At 52.5% G+C, this 16,322-nt stretch overlaps 2 protein-coding genes across 4 annotated transcripts; both read right to left on the bottom strand.

The window, feature by feature from the left end:
- Positions 1–700: 700 nt before the first annotated feature.
- SPEF1 (sperm flagellar 1) lies at positions 701–8,827 on the bottom strand. Of its 3 annotated transcripts, XM_084888471.1 has the most exons (8): positions 8,003–8,827; positions 5,906–6,177; positions 4,695–4,806; positions 4,226–4,382; positions 3,988–4,027; positions 3,797–3,857; positions 3,526–3,649; positions 701–3,430 (listed from the first exon to the last, which is right to left on the bottom strand). In XM_084888471.1, exons 2-8 carry the CDS (start codon positions 6,012–6,014, stop codon positions 3,323–3,325), a joined length of 711 nt encoding a protein of 236 aa, XP_084744597.1. In that variant the 5' UTR covers positions 6,015–6,177; positions 8,003–8,827; the 3' UTR covers positions 701–3,322. The 3 variants fall into 3 exon arrangements, with proteins under 3 accessions (XP_084744597.1, XP_084744598.1, XP_084744599.1); XM_084888472.1 differs by lacking the exon at positions 8,003–8,827 and having other exon boundaries at positions 4,695–4,794; positions 5,906–6,553; XM_084888473.1 differs by lacking the exon at positions 8,003–8,827 and having other exon boundaries at positions 3,312–3,430; positions 4,226–4,416; positions 5,906–6,553.
- Positions 8,828–9,412: 585 nt separating this feature from the next.
- Positions 9,413–12,700, bottom strand: CENPB (centromere protein B). The gene has a single exon (XM_084888470.1). It carries the CDS (start codon positions 12,425–12,427, stop codon positions 10,595–10,597), a length of 1,833 nt encoding a protein of 610 aa, XP_084744596.1. The 5' UTR covers positions 12,428–12,700; the 3' UTR covers positions 9,413–10,594.
- Between the last annotated feature and the right edge of the window lie 3,622 nt (positions 12,701–16,322).

Below are 16,322 nucleotides of genomic sequence, written 5' to 3'. Positions count from 1 at the left end.
TAAAAAAATCTGATGAACAATATTAACTGTTGAATATAATAGAATCAGAGGTATGGAAGGGGAGTGAACTGACAATTCTTGGGGAAAAGGGGAGAGGGGGGCGTGGGAAGAGACTGAACATAAACTGTGCACCTATGGATGAGGACAATGGGGAGAGGGGAAAGGGCAGAGGGTGGGGTGGGAACCTGGTGGAGGAGAGCAATGGTGGGGGGGGGGGGAGGAAGGAACATTTGTAATAATATGAAAAATAAAAACTTATTAAAAAAAAAAAAATACAAGTCAACGCCAAGCAAGATTTTAAACGAATGTTTAAAAACATTAATTATTACTAGACCCGATATTATGACAACAGCAACAACAACAATAAAAACAAACAACTGGAAAAAAAAATAAATAAATAAAAAAAATAATAAAGATGAGTTATAGACATAATGTGTGATGTAGTCCGCCTTCATATTTGTTCCCAAGAAACATTCAGTAAAATTCTCCACTGCTTTTGGTGTTTGATCTATAGGGTTTTAAGATATTAAAACAGATGCAGGCATATCTGGATAGTAGGAATAAGGTGGGGGAACTCAAGGAGGAAGGCCTAGCCTCTGCTAATGGAGGTCAGCAGACTCTTAAAGGGGTAACCCCAATTGCTGAACCTGCATTCTGGTTCCATTGTGCTCTGTCAGGCAGAACCATGCCCTACCCCACATCCTGATCCTCAAATCCCTCTACAAACCATTCTTTCCAGCTCCACACACAGGAGCATGAAAATGAAAGGTTTAGAGAATAGCTGAAACTGGTTTGGCTCAGTGGAAAGAGCATCGGTCTATGAACTGAAAGGTCTTAGGTTCGATTCTGGTCAAGGGCATGTAAATTGGTTGTAGGCACATCCCCGGTAGGGGGTGTGCAGGAGGCAGCTGATCGATGTTTCTCTCTCATCAATGTTTCTAGCTCTCTATCCCTCTTCCTTCCTCTCTGTAAAAAAAATCAATAAAATATATTTTTTTTAAAAAAGAAAAGAAAGGTTTAGAGAACAGAACAGACCCAATGCAGACTATGGAGAGAGAACAGTGCTAGACTGGGTCGATATGTGTACAGGCTGCGGTTAATTTGGGTAAGACAGAGGACAAGGTTGAAGCCAGTGTTTAAACTAAGCTGAGTGCAAGGGAAGGGCACAGACCAAGGTCAGGAACAGTCATCAGTTTTTATTTTTATTAATTTAGGAACTCAGGTATATAGAATTGGACACCACATAATCCTTGTTTTTTTAATGGTTCAGAACAATAAATAACCTCACACTTGTTTCTCCCCACTTATGAACTTGTTTCAGCCCATTTATGAACACTTGTAAACCCACCACTTGCCCCAAGAACTAAAACATTACAAATAACTTATATCTACTAATGTGCCTCTTGCATCTCTGCCCTCTGCTTTCTCTCAGAAGTAACCCCTATCCTAGATTTTATCCTCTGTTGCTTTTCCTCCTTGTTGCCAGCTTCTAAAATGGCTTCCACTGATCTCTGCCTCCTGGTATTCAAACCTAAGTGTTCCTCTCCCCTTGAATGTTGGCTGGATCTACTGACTTATTTCAAATAAATAGAATATGACAGATGTGATGGATGTCACTTCTGCAATTGCATTAGATAAGAATATAACTTCCATTTTGCTAGATTCTAACTCTCTCCCTTGCTGGATGACGAGGAAATGAGGGCAGCCACCAGCCAACAATCAGCAAGAAACTGGAGCCCTCACTCCAACAGTCCACAAGAAACTGGACTCTATCGACAACAATATGAAGTGAGTCTCTCCCCAGTCAAGCCTTCAGATGAGACTACACCTCTAGTTAACACTTTGATTGCAGCCTTGTGAGAAACCCTGAGGCAGAGGATTCAGCTAAGCCATCCCTGGACTCTTGAGCAACAGAAAATATGAGATAATAAATGCTGTTTTAAGCCTTTAAGAGTGTGGCAATTTGTTACACAGTGACAGATAACTAAAAACAAGTTATTTTCAGTTTCTTTTGCTGTTACAAAATGTATTGCTATGAACATTGCTATACATGTGCCACAGAACAGAAAGCTTAAGTTTCTTTTGAGTATACATTGCATATATGCCTAGGAATAGAATTGTAGAGGGTTTAGGATTTACAAATGTTCAGTGTTACTGGTCAGAGTGAGGGTCACACCATGGCCATGGTATCTCACTCACGCTTGGGAGTCAAGCTTGTCTTCAGTCCATAAAACTTGGGATCAGTCTGTGAGCAGGGTTGAGAGTCATACAGAGGACACATTTAGGAGTCAGTCCACGGGCATGGTTTAGGGCGAGAATGTGGCTACATTTGGAAAGAATCTGAAATCTGGGTTTGAACAGAGTTGGAGGAGACTGTGAGGGTGGATTTGGGGGTCAGTCTAGTAAGGCCAGAGTTAGAAGTCAGACTCTCCTAGTGCAGAAGACCTGACAATGGGGTATCATCAACCTACAAAGCAGTGGCCCCCCAGGGCCCAGCTGCCCACAAGGTAAGACTCATTCTGGGCATAAAAGGCCCTTAAGGGGTGGAGGGTGCAGCAAAAGGGAGGCAGGACCTCACTTCCCACAAGGATCCAAGCAGAGAGAGAAGGTTAGCACAAGAAAGAGAGCACAATGCTTTTAATGGGGACAGCCTTGTCCCATATTCCCCCCAAATTCTCAACTGTACCTAATGGGAGGGGAGGGCCATCGGTGTAGGCACAGCAGAGGTCCTCCCCACGCGTGGCTGAACCCATTCCTCTTCCCTTCCCCTTCAGCAGCTGCCCTCCTCCAGCCTCCAGGTGAGCACCCAGGAGCTGCCCGGGGCAGCTTCCCCATGGCCCAGGGCACAAAGAACCAGCCTACATGGAGACATCGCTGTTCTCACAGCTGGATGGGGACCGGGTTCTAGTGGTGCGGACCCAGTGCGGGGACCATCCCCCAACGCCCAGCACAGGGAGCTCCAAAGTGGAGCCCCGGGTGTCTCTCACTGCTTTGGGGTACACACCAGGTCTCCGCACACGGTTTCTGGGTTCTGGAAAGTAGTTATCCGTTCTCCTGATCCGGATGGAGTGCAAGGAGGTGGCTCAGTTCCGTGCTCAGACGTAAGGGCTCCTGTCCCTCCGCCCACTCACCACGCTCCCCCTCCCCCTAAGGGAGGGGCTCCGAGAGGCTCTTAGGAGCAGCTGGTTCCGCCCACCTGCCCGCCCCGTTAGTCCGCGTTCTGTGGGTGCATGGGCTGTTCTGTGGGTGTGTCGGCGGCCTTTTCGGGGCTCTGGCAGATACTGGGGCATCCCTGCACGTCCTGAGCAGCTAGCTGCTCAGCTCACCGCTGCTTCCGTTCCGCTTGCTGGAGCCGGCGGGAGAGGTCGTCGATGCGCACGTTCTTGAGCTGAAGCAGGTGCTCCAAGCGCCGCACCTTCATCTGCAGGACCTGGGCGGCCGCGCAGAGGTCAAACCCGGGGACCTCCCTGCCCTCATCCCGCCCTCCACAGGTCCCAGGCCCCCGCACCTCCCCAGTGCTCTCACCTGCACCGTCTCCTGCGAGGCCAGCAATTCCTGCTCCTTCTCAGCAATCTGGAGGACGAAGCTTGGGTCCCCGTGCTGCATCTGGCTGTACCCGGGCCGCCGGGCCACCCGCTGCCGGGCCCCCCTGGGGTGGGAAGCAGCTTAGGGGAGGCCTGGCCCTCCTCTTTCCAGTGCCCCTGGGCCAGGTCTCCCCACCCTCTCCCTACCCCATTCCTGCCTTCTCTGCCTCCTTACCTGGTCTGGTAAGGTCAGGGACTCCCGATTTCCTTACCTGAGCTGCCCCCCTGCCTGGGGGTCCTGGGCACCTTCCCCTCGGGCCTTCTGGGGCAAACCTGAGAAGAGGTACGTGGTGGAGAAACCCTTCCGGAGTCCTATTTTCCTGACTTTCCCTCCTCCCTCCCCCCAAGGAAGGAAAGGAGAAAAGCTGCCCCTGGGAAGGAGGAAAAGTTAAAGCGACTTTACCCACATCCATGTAGCCACTGCCATCCTGGGGAACCAGCTCCTGAAAGAACCCCCAGGTCCTCTGTGAGCTGGTGCTCGCCCATCCCCACAGGGCCCCATGTCCCTTCCCTTCACCGTCCAAGCCAGGGTCCCTTTAACCAGGCGCCCTTCTCCCACACTTATCGCCACGGTGGGGGCTTTCCGCAGGCTGGAAGGCCCCCTCCGAGCAGCGGGAGGAGAAGTCCGAGGAGGGTGGCACCTGTAAGGAGCCCGAGCCCTGCTTCCGGCGTCTCCGCCGCTCCTCCAGGCGCTGCCTCAGGGGAATGAGCACCAGCTCCACCACGCCCGGCGTGCACTGCACGATCTGGAGCATCACGTCCTCCGGCACCGAGAAGTTCAGCTTGTGCAGCACCTTCCTGGAGGGCAGACACAGGGATGGCAGACCCAGTCCTTCGGAAATGAAGTGGGGGAGGTGGGGGGAGAGAAAATGGGTTCAGCAGTTGCCGGGCTAAGTGCACAGCCCCAGGGGGAAATGGAAGAGCACCATACCTGAGCCCTGTTCTTGGGTGTCCCTAGTTACCTTCACCTCCCCAATAGAAGAGTCCCTTAATGTTGTCTCCAGACAGTTCTGTCTGCCTGGGCTGTGGGGACCATGGGAGGTGGAGGGGCTGAGGCAGCCCTTCCTGGGAGCCCAGGGGAGGGGCTAGTGCACCCAGATATTCTGCTACCTGTTCAGGTGACCCCAGTTGCTGAGCTTCTGCTGGAGAGAGTTGGCAGGGACATAGTTGTGCATCTCCACCATCTTGGGGAAGTAAAACTTGATGACTTCTGCAACCAGGACTGAAGGAGGAGGAGTGGGAGCAGACATGGAAGATGGGAGATGGGAAAGGGAGAAGAGGAAGAGCGAACAAATGGGTGGCATGGGAGAATCATGGGGGGCAGAGTGGTGGGGCCGAGTGGAGAGGCGGAGATGTAGAGATGGGAAAGGATGATAGGAAGGGGGGGGGGGCGAAAGAAGACAGGGGAGAGTGGGGAAAAGGAGGTGAGATCAGTGATCAGCTGGAGACTAAGCCTCCAGCATACTCCAGAGGGGCTATATTCCTTCCCCATTAACTCAGGGCGTTTGAAAACTGTGGTCTCTGATGTGTTAATAGAGAAGGAATCTCCAGGGGAGCCGGGTCTCCATCCTAGGCATTCCTATGGATACATACACACACACACTCCAACACCAAAGTCCCAGGAGAAAGTCAGACTCACACAGACATATGTGATAAGGTCCCTTTACAGATAGGACAACACGTGTAGATACCTACCTGTCCAGACACACATAGCACACACACACACACACACACACACACTACACACATATCCACACACACATACAGCACACATGCAAACACACAGAGATGGTCACACACATATACTTCCATCACTGGAGTTCCAAGAGACAGTCACCAACATACACACGAAAGCACAAAGAGTCACACATTAAAATCCCAGGAGACAATCTTAAGCACACAGACACCTACACAATCACAAAGCAACACATATGCACACAAGACTCCTCTACATACACACAGACACCTACACAATCACAAAGCAACACATATGCACATAAGACTCCCCTACATACATACAGGACATATGAACACACACACACACTCTGACTCCCATAAGATAAACATATAGAATATAGCAATGTGCATGCACACACGCAGAGATACAAAGATACATACACAGATATGCATCTTAGTCATTAAGTCCCATGAGAGAGTCACTGACACACACACAGACTCATTTCTGCAAGTGAAGTCCTAGGAGATAGACAACCCTCCAAACATGCACACCACACACGTACACAGCATAACAATATGTTTGCACAAAGACCCCTAATACACGTGCATTCAGGACAGAAATGCGGACACACACAGGCGCACACCTCCGTCGCTGAAGTCCCGGGAGAGATTTCTCTTGGGGCGGGACAGAGGGATGTTGTCTATCCACAGGTACAGCTGGTGCAGCGCCTCCTCGTCCACACTGCCCTCCATGGCACCCTCGGCAAAGGCAGGAGGATCCAGCCGTGCAGCGTCCAGTCCCAAACTCAGGGCCGCTCAAATGTCTCTCCTCTCTCGCCACCGAGGGTGTCCAGACCCGCTTCTGCCTCTCTAACCCGGAGACTCCCGTCCCAGCTGGGAGAGGCCATATTGTTTTCTGAAACCATGACAACCATCCTTGACTCCAAAGAGCAGAGGCTTCTGGGAGTTGTAGTTCGTCCCCGTTACCTCCTATCGGGCCTCTGGATTTGAAAAGGCGATTATAGGCGGCCTTGTCTTCCCGGTCTCCCAAGAAGATATAATTTTTGCCCACGCCACCTGAGGACCAGCTACTGGCTCACTCTGAGTTCTTCCAACGTCAACCAGGCCCCAAGAATCCTACACCAGCATCCCCAGGGCTGGGACCCCCTTCTGGATTATTTAGCGGTCAGTCCCAAGTGAAGGCGGCATCTGCTGCTTCCCATCTGGACTTTGTGATATACCTCCTTGCTGGATCCCTCCTCAAAGCTCTGTGCTCATAGGCTCATCCTCAATCCCTGCCCGCTCCCCCCCCCCCCCCCCAAACCCTATTTCCATCCCAGTCCCAGTAGTATCCTGGTTGAACATTTATTTTTAAAATATATATTTTATTTATTTTTTACAGAGAGGAAGGGAGAGGGATAGTTAGAAACATCGATCAGCTGCCTCCCGCATACCCTCCACTGGGGATGTGCCCGCAACTAAGGTACACGCCCTTGACCGGAATCGAACCTGGGACCTTTCAGTCCGCAGGCCAACGCTCTATCCACTGAGCCAAACCGGTTTCAACCGGGTTGAGTATTTAGTGCGAAACCCAGACTCCCAGGGAGAACATCAGAGCTCAAGGCCAGTGCCTTGGGCAGGTCATTTAACTCCTCCCTATTAACCTCCTTTGTAAAGTACTGACAGTCCTCACCTATTTGTTTCAATGGGGTAACAGGGAGGAGAATAGGAAGGGTATTCACAGACCTGTGTTTGTGTGGGGACTGCTGGAACAGGAATTTATAGATATAAGAGCTGCAAGAACTCCACATCCCTCATCTCCATCTAATTCTAAAAAGATATTCTTCCATGGGTTAGAAATGGACTTCTGCAACCAGTTCCATTTCAAGAGGGCTACCGTTACAGGATTAGGAAGGTGGGCGCTTCCTCAGTACAAAGGGCGCAGAGTATAAGTAAACAGCAACTTCAAGGGTCATCCTGGGGAGAACACTGGCTTCCACACAAGCGGTGTGGCGTCGGGCGCATTACTGGACCTTCCCTGTGCCTGTTTTCTCATGGTTTTACCCACCTCCTAGGGGCTTTGTAAGCAACCAAAGTGCATAGCACAGCACCTGAGATGGGGTGTTATCAAAAATGAGATGATCTGCCTGCCCTAGCCAGTTTGGCTCAGTGGATAGAGTGTCAGCCTGCAGATTAAAGGGTCCCAGGTTTGATTCCGGCTAGAACACATGCCCAGTTGCAGGCTCGATCCCCCTAGTAGGGGGCGTGTAGGAGTCAGCCAATCAATGTTTCTCTCTCATCATGGAGGTTTTTCTCTCCCTTACACTCTGAAATCAATAAGAAATGTATATATATTTTTAAAAACGAGGTGATCTTAATTGCAGCAAAAGAGGTGTTTTTTTTAAGTTTTAAAAAAATATTTTATTGATGTTTTACAGAGAGGAAGGGAGAGGGATAGAGAGTTAGAAACATTGATGAGAGAAAAACATCGATCAGCTGCCTCCTGCACACCTCCTACTGGGGATGTGCCCGCAACCAAGGAATATGCCCTTGACTGGAATAGAACCTGGGACTTTTCAGTCCACAGGCAAATGCTCCATCCACTGAGCCAAACCGGTCAGGCAAAAGAGGTGTTCTCATAGGCAGGAGACAAATGGAAAGGATTTGCCTTGTTATTTGAGGTAAGGGACTTGGATTGGCCAGGGCTCCCTGGGGAGAAGGCTACTGCTCCCACTACTTACCTCAGAGCAGGCCAGGAGGTAGACTGGTCTCCCTCATGACTCTCTGGTCTCCTCTCCAAGGCATAGATGGGGTGGGGAGAATGACAGGGAGGGGAATCCCTACTACTTTTTTGCTGTCACTTAGTTTCAAAGTCTTCCAAGGTTTCGAAGGGATCTCTGTGTGTCCCAAGTGCAGAAAGGCAAGGGTGGAGCAGTGACTCTACTTCATTAAAGTTGTGAATGAAAAGGGGCCACATCCCTAACCTAACTAACTCGGGCAAAGGCCTGCGTGGCGGCCTTGCAAACTAGAGACAAAGGATGGTCTGAAATCAAACCTGTTAAATTAAAAAGCACTCTATGGTGGATAGTCTTGTCCTAGGGCCAGTATACTCCTGACAAAGATCAACTTGGATCTTAACTGAGCCTATTGTCTTTATGCGTCTAAAATAAACACACCTTTGGAAAGTCCGGGTAACTTGGACCCCTCAGGGCTCAACCGATGTTGCACCTGAGTGAAACCACAAATTCCCTCATTGTTATCGTGTTAATTGTTGACTATTAACTATCCTGTATCCACCCAAGTAAAAAGAAGCATGTGTCTATCCTTTTACTTTCTACTTAATCCCAGAGGTTTCCCTGCTTTGCTTTCTCCTGCCTCCCTAATCTATCACCAATACATGTCCTATAACCCACTTATGCCTCCTCCTTTGATTATAATTTGTAAAACAAGGCAAAAAAAACAAAACAAAAAAACCCTGCCATTCTCTGGAGTATTTCCTCAATAGGTTGATATTCTGCTTCCCAATAATTCGGCTCAAATAAACTCACAGCAATTATTTAGATGTGAATGTTTCTTCGTTAGCAAAATCATACACTGAGACCTCGCCTTTCTAGAAGAGACCACACACGGGGCAGGCAGGAGACAGGATTACCTGGATAGCCCCCCTACCCCTTTAACATTCTAGGGTGGCGAGAGGAACTGCAAGGAGGGGGGGGGGGGAGTCACATGGGTGATATGCCAGCCCTAGCCAAGGTGGGAAAACCGGTTTGGGGCCCAGAGCTGCCTGCCCTGCTCAAGCTCAGGCCCGACACTAGGTGGAACCGCTGGGGCCTGAGGCCTCAATGCTGGAGGGCCAGGAAGGCCAGGCTGGCCCTGAAATAAAGAAAGAGGGGAGGATCATTGAGGGGCCCGTCTTCACCTTTGGACTGGGGGGCCCCTTGGAGGGTACCGCGAAGGGAGTTGCTAATTCATTTCAGTTTCCTGGGGGGTGCCATCTCTCCCCAGTAATATCACCTCTCTCCTGCCACTGTCCCCAAGGAGAGCCACTCTGCTTGGAGATTCCCTCTTGAGGTACCTGTGTGCCCCTCAAACTCCAGCCTGGAGCCTAGGAGCTGCCCTAACACCCCTTTCTTTCTGCTCTCTGGCCCCACTCCTGCAACAACTTTTAATGAGCCTTGAGCGGCCTCGATCCCAGGTGCCTGTAGTTTAATTTAGCCCAACAGAGACTGCAGCTCCCTCCCTCCTGTCCGTCAGCTGACCCCAAGCTTCTCTCCAACCACAAAGCAGCACAAGGCCTGGCTTCCTCAGAGCCATGCCCAGGCAGGTGCATGAAGCCCCCTTCCTCCCCGAGTCTGGGTCGCATTTAGACACAGAGGTGCCTCTCACTCTAGTCAGGGCCTAGGCTGCGGCCACTTACTCAACACTTGCCTTCATGTCCCACCGGAGCAAGGAACAAAGGAAACTGGGAAAGTATGTGTCCCCAGGACAGACGCAAGCCCAAACCACGAAGGATGATGCACCCTTGGCTGTTAAAACATTCACCCCACAAAAAGGGGGTGAACGGATTTATTGAATTCATACTGGGAAAGGAGCAGCTGGACAACTGGACTCTGGGCCCAGACCCAGGCCCCCTGCCAGGAGGAAGGAGAGGCGTGGGGCCTGCAGCTGCCCACAGGGGAAATGCCCATTCTCACTCCCCTGGAGGGCCTCTTGGGAACCTCCAATCTGTGAAGAACACCAAGGGCCAAAGGAACATGGGCTGGGCCAGAGAAAGGGACTGGGGAGGTGGGAAAGCAGGCAGAGGCAGGCTTAGGAGCCTGTGGTTAGACTGTGCTTCTTGAGGCGGTCTGGGGGCAGGGATGGGGGGCTGCCAGCCTCCTAGGGGCCTAGGCTGGACCTTCCTCTGAAGCCCTTCCCAGAATGGCTTTGGGGTCCCCCTCCACCAAAGACCTGGTGTGGACGGCAGAGGGGAGAGGCACTGTCTGGCCGGGAGCCTCCAGGGCCCATCCCTGGTGGCTGCTGTGGCCTAGTCCACAGATGGCATAGTGTGGTAGCACCGGACAGCTCCCCACCTGGTCCCCCAAGTTCAGGGGCAAATGGGGAGGAAAGAGGACTCTGAGAAAGAGGCAATAAGCAGGCAGTGAGGCTGACCCCAGCCCTGGGCCCTACCACGGTGACCGGGCTTGCTCACAGGGCCTGGGGGACATTGCTAAAGTGATGGCAGCATCTGGGGCTCCCTGCTCTGGCTCCATGCACAGCACCTGCCCAAGGAGTCCTTTGCCCCGGGCTGGTGCTGCCACGTCTGGGTTGAGGGCATGGCCAGGCCCCGTGGCTCAGCTTTGATGTCCGAGACCCCGAACTCCTGCCTGCCTGGCGTGGTTCTTCCTGGTCACGTGGACCAGATCGTGTTCCAAGTGGAGGATGTGGCTCTGCACACGGTCATCGATGGGGAAGGAGGTCAGGTACCTCTTCACCATCGCGAAGTAAGCCATGGCCTCCCCAAAGCTAGGCACGGGCACCTCATCGCCATCCTCATCTTCGTCATCTTCATCGTCGTCATCGTCGTCATCGTCCTCCTCTTCCTCACTGTCCGACTCAGAGTCTGCCTCGCCTTCCAGGAAGTGGAGGGTCGGGTACTGGGCCTCCTCCTGGGTGCCATAGCCTCCGAAGCTGCCACCGGCCTCCACCACACCCTGGGCCCAGTCCTCTGCCTCCAAGCCTTCAGAGGAGCTCTCTTCCTCCTCCTCCTCCTCCTCCTCTTCCTCTTCCTCTTCCTCACTGTCCTCAACATCACCCTCCTCTTCCACCTCCTCCTCCTCCCCCAACTCCTCTCCTTCCCCGGCTTCCTCCTCTTCCTCCCCTTCCTCCTCCTCCTCCTCCTCCAGCTCCTCCTCCTCCCCTTCTGCCTCCTCCTCCTCTTCTTCTTCCTCCTCCTCCTCCTCTTCCTCTCCCTCGCTCTTGAAGGCAGTGGTGATGGTAGCATTCGGGCCGCCCCCGAAGCCAGCCTCACGAAAGCAGGCCGCTATGTCAGAAGGCTCCACGGCCTGCCAAGCGGCAGCCACAAAGTGCAGGGCCTCCATGAGGCCCAGCTGCAGGCCTGACCGGTCTTGGCCCTCCAGCGCGGCCATGGCCTTGAGCAGCATAGCCTGGCGATAGTGGCCCTTCACCTGCTGGACTACGCCCCGCTCCAGCGGCTGCACAGTGCCCGATGGGAAGAAGGCTAGCTGCACGTGCCGGAGGCCTGAGGTATCCACGGACTGGGCAGCCAGGCGGCCAGCGAGGAGCAGGACCCGACGAGACTCTGCAGCCATGCGGGTGTCCAGGGCCTTCAGGTACTTGGCCAGGGCCTGGGTGGTGACGCCGCCCTTGGAGTTGGCGGTGTAGTCGCAGGGCAGGCCGGCCTGGCCGGCGCGGGGCTTGGCTGACTTGCCGGCCACCAGCGGGGGCAGCTTCTCGCTGCCGTCGGCGTTGGCGCACAGCAGCACGCTCAGGCGCTGGGTGGCCCTGCGGGCCCGTCCGTCGCTGCCGCACAGCCCCGCGGCCTGGTCCGGCAGAAAGTCGTACCACAAGCTGGTCTCGGTGGCGCTGAACACGTCCTGGGAGGCGTAGCCCTCGGCCACCGACGGCGGCTGCTCCTCTTGGGCGCGCCAGCCCGTGGCGCCCCCGCCGCCGCCGCCCTCCGAGGGCACCGCGGGCGGGCTGGCGGGCGCCGCCGGGGCCCGGGGAGCGGCGCTGCGGGAGCGGGCGCGGGCCACGCCGCTGCAGGACACCACCCCGTGGCGCCGGCGGAAGCGGTCCAGCCAGCCGTTGGAGGCCGTGAAGTCATCCATGCCCAGCTCCTCGGCTATCCGCAGCGCCTTCTCCTTGAGGATGATGCCCTTCACGGGCAGGCCGGCGGCGCGGATCTGCTGGAACCAGGCGATGAGCAGCCCCTCGAGCTTGTCGTAGGGGGACAGCTTGTTGGTCTTGCGGCAGGTGGAGGCCACCCCGTACTTGCGCTCCGACGCCAGGATGGCGCGCTTGTTCTTGAGGATGGTGCTCAGCGTGGACGGCGGGATGTTGAAGCGCCGCGCGATCTCGCCCTTGCGCAGGTCCGGGTTCTCCTCCACCTCCTGGATGATCCGCGACTTCTCCCGGAACGTCAGCTGCCGCCGCTTGGGGCCCATCCCGGCGCGCCCCCCGCCCCGGGGCCGGGCACCGCCGCCACCTCCCCGGGGCGGGGGGCCCGGGCCCGCGGCGGGGGGCACCTGGCGGCCTCTCCCGCGCGCCCCGCCCGAGACAAAGCGGCTCGCGGGGCGGCCGGCAGGGTGGCAGCCCGGCCGGGCCGGGGACACCTCCGGGGGCGCCGGCGGGCGCGGCGCCGGGCGGCGGGCGGCAGGCGGCGAGCGCGGACGAGGGCGGGTGGCGCGGGCACCGAAGGCAGGAAGTGGCGAGGCGCGGGGAGCGGGGCGAGCGGGGCGGAGCGGGCGAGGGGATCTCGCGGGAAGCGCGGGGACGCCCGGCGCCGCCTCCTCGTCCTCCGTGCCCACCCTCCTCCCTGCCACCCTGGACGCGCCGCCGGAGGGCGCTGCGGCCTGCTGGACGGGCCAGCGCTGCGCTCGGGATCCCGGGACCGGGGCGCCCTGCCTGGCCACCGAGCCGGGTGGACAGCGATTTGCTGCTTGTAAAGAATAGCAATTGTGTTTTGTGTTTTATGGAGGTAAAAATAATCCACGTTTTTTGGTGGAAACGGAAAAATACAGGAAACTAGAATTCACCTTTCTCCCAATACCTGGAGAGATGCACAGGTAACATTTTTATGCAGTTCCTTCCAGGCTTTTCTCTAGGCGCATGCAATTTTCTTTAAAAAAAAAAAAAAAAAAAGATTGCATAAAACTGCCATCAGACTACATTAGACTGCCTATCTGGCATCTCCTGCAATTTTACCTGGCATCGAGTGATTAGAATGTTGCCATATCGGTAAAGTATTGCCAACATGCTTTTTAATGGTTGTATGTTGTTCCAATTATGGGTGAACTAGAATCTATGTAGCTTATTGTTACACATTTATAATAGCAGCACCAGTTTTAAATCTATTTGATCGTGATCCCACGACCCATAAACACTGATAACATCTCAGTGTGTCACCTGCATAAATGTGTTTGTACCTACAAAAATAACCTCATGTATATACATAGGCATACATACACACGAATCCCTGAAACCTCTTGTTCCTGAACCAACCTCATAAAAATGAAGTTCTTACCAAAACCGTTTTTGGCTCAGTGGATGGAGCTTTGGCCTGTGGACTGAAGGGTCCCAGGTTCTATTCTAGTCAAAGGCATGTACCTTGGTTGCCGGCACATCCCCAGGAGGGGGTGTGCAAGAGGCAGCTGATCGATGATTCTCTCTCATCGATGTTTCTATCTTTCTATCCCTCTCCCTTCCTCTCTGAAATCAATTAAAAACAACAACAACTCTTAGACCAGCATGAGGTAGAGAGGAAGGCTGTGACCTCCAGACAGACAGCCTGAGTGAGGACCTGGAGCTGGATGATGCTTCAACTGAGTGGATGTAGACAAAGAAGAAAAGAGAACCAAGGACTGTGCCCGGGGCTCTCCAAGGTTAAGGTCTCGAGAAAGAACTAGCAAGAAACTTATGAGATACAGGAGATGTGTATATGTATACAATGGGATACTGCTAAGACATTACATAAAAAAGAAAGAAAGCTAGCCACTTATGACACCATGGATGGATGCAGAGGGGTTTTATGCCAAGTGAAATAAATCAAAGACAAATACCATATGAATTAATGTATATGTGGAATCTAAGAAACAAAACAATTGGCTAAACAAAACAGAAACAGATTCATATTTACAGAGAACAAAATGATGCTTGCCAGAGGAGAGGAGAGTGGGTGGTGGTGGGTGAAAGGGTGAAGGAGAATAAGAGATACAAACTTCCAGTGATAAAATAAATAAGTCAGAGGGCTGTAATGTACAGTATAGAGGGAAAATAGCTAATAATATAATGACTTTGTATGGTAACAGATGGTTACTAGACTTATTGTGGTATTCACATCATAAGGTACGTAAATGTCACCGGCCGGCATGGCTCAGTGGTTGAGCCTTGACCTATGAACAAGGAGGTCACAGTTTGATTCCCAGTCGGGTACATGCCCGGATTTCGGGCTGATCCCCAGTAGGGGCCATGCAGGAGGCAGCCTATCAATGATTCTCTCTCATCATTGATGTTTCTGTCTCTCTCTCACTCTCCCTTCTTCTCTGAAATCAATTAAAACACATATTTTTTAAAGGTACATAACTGTCAAATTACTATGTTGTACACCTGAAACTAATATAATATTGTATGTCAACTATACTTTAATAACAAACACACACACACACACACACACACACACACACACACGCACACACACTAGAGGCCCGGTGCATGAATTCATGCACAGGTGGGGGTCCTTCTGGGAAGCCTGCAGGGATTGGGTGGAAACCCACAAACACACAGTCCAATGCCGCCTGCAGCTGCTACCTGCCGCTCCCTCTCATCCTGGCCCCACTGTGCCTGTATTGGTCTTGCACCCTATCAGTCCTGATTGGGAGCCATGAGCCCTGTGTCTGGCGCCCTCCCAAGGGGAGTGGCCTGCGGGATTGGGCTGAAACAGGCTCTCCAACATCTCCCGAGGGGTCCCAGATTGCGAGAGGGCATAGGCCAGACTGAGAGACCCCACCTGTGCACTTTTGGGCTAAGGAGGGTACGTGGGAGGGCTCCAGGGTGGGTCCAGCCCATCCCCTCAGTCCCTAATAAGGCTGGACTCCAGCAGCAAGCTAACCTCCTGGTCAGAGCATCTGCCCCCAGGTGGTCAGTGCACATCATAGCCAGCAGTTGAGCAACCTTAGAGTATCATTAGCATATTATGCTTTGGTTGTTCAGTTGTTCTGCCGTTCTGTTTATTTGCATATTACCCTTTTATTATATAGGATATTGTTAATCACCCAAGAATATATATTTTTAAATCTTATGAACTCTTTTAATATATATATATATATATATATATATATATATATATATATATATTATTGATTTTTTTACAGAGAGGAAGGGAGAGGGATAGAGAGCTAGAAACATAGATGAGAGAGAAATATTGATCAGCTGCCTCCTGCACAGCCTCCACCGGGGATGTGCCCGCAACCAAGGTACATGCCCTAGACCAGAATTGAACCTGGGATCTTCCAGTCCGCAGGCCAACGCTCTATCCATTGAACCAAACCGGTTCCGGCAGCCAAGAATATTTTTTCCATTCATCTTTAGAGAGAGTGGGAGAGGGAGGGGAGAGAGAGAGAGAAAAGCACTGATGAGAGATACATTGATTGGTTGACTCCCACACATGCCCAGAGCCGGGATTGAACCTGCAACTCAGGTTCATGCCTTTGACTGGGAATCAAACCTGAGACCCTGTGATGTGTGGACGATGCTAACCAGTAAGAAACACTGACAGGGCAGTAATATATTCTTATTTATTAAAAATAATTTTTAAATGTTTTTATTGAGTTCAGAGAAAGGAAGGGAAAGGGAGAGATAGAAACATCAGTGATGAGAGAGAAACATCAATCAGCTGCCACTTGCACACCCCTACTGAGGATCAAGACCAAAACCCTGCCATGTGCCCTGATAGAGAATCAAACCGTGACCTCCTGGTTCAACTACTGAGCCACACTGGCCAGGCAATATTTTCTCTTTTTTAAAAAAATATTTTTTATTAATTTCTGAAAAGAAGGGAGAGGGAGATAGAAACATCAATGATGAGAGAGAACCATTGATCAGCCGCCTCCTGTGGAGAGGGAGAGAGAGACAGAAACATTACCCACTGGGGATCAGGCCCACAACCCAGACATGTGCCCTTAACCGGAATCGAACCTGGGACCCTTCAGTCGGCAGGCTGACGCTCTATCTACTGAGCCAAACCAGCCAGGGCAAGATTTTCTTTTTTAAAAAAGGGAAACTCATGAAGACCAGCTGAAATGTAGGAGGAAAACCAAGTCTGTCTGGTGTTCTGGAAGCCAA

Source organism: Pipistrellus hanaki, assembly GCF_964339955.1.
Source record: "Pipistrellus hanaki genome assembly, chromosome: 6".
In the NCBI taxonomy this organism is placed as follows: Eukaryota; Metazoa; Chordata; class Mammalia; order Chiroptera; family Vespertilionidae; genus Pipistrellus; species Pipistrellus hanaki.
Note: the sequence above shows the minus strand (reverse complement) of the source record. Positions and strands in the feature narration are given on the sequence as shown.

What these genes read in the sequence shown, in the direction of transcription:
- SPEF1 (XM_084888471.1), bottom strand. Translation starts at nt 6,014, where the DNA reads ATGGAGGGCAGTGTGGACGAGGAGGCGCTGCACCAGCTGTACCTGTGG. An exon ending in CCGGGACTTCAGCGACGGAG is followed by an intron (nt 4,807 to 5,905) that starts GTGTGCGCCTGT and finishes CTCCTCCTTCAG; the next exon opens with TCCTGGTTGCAGAAGTCATC. An exon ending in CCTCGCAGGAGACGGTGCAG is followed by an intron (nt 3,431 to 3,525) that starts GTGAGAGCACTG and finishes GCGGCCGCCCAG; the next exon opens with GTCCTGCAGATGAAGGTGCG.
- CENPB (XM_084888470.1), bottom strand. Translation starts at nt 12,427, where the DNA reads ATGGGCCCCAAGCGGCGGCAGCTGACGTTCCGGGAGAAGTCGCGGATC.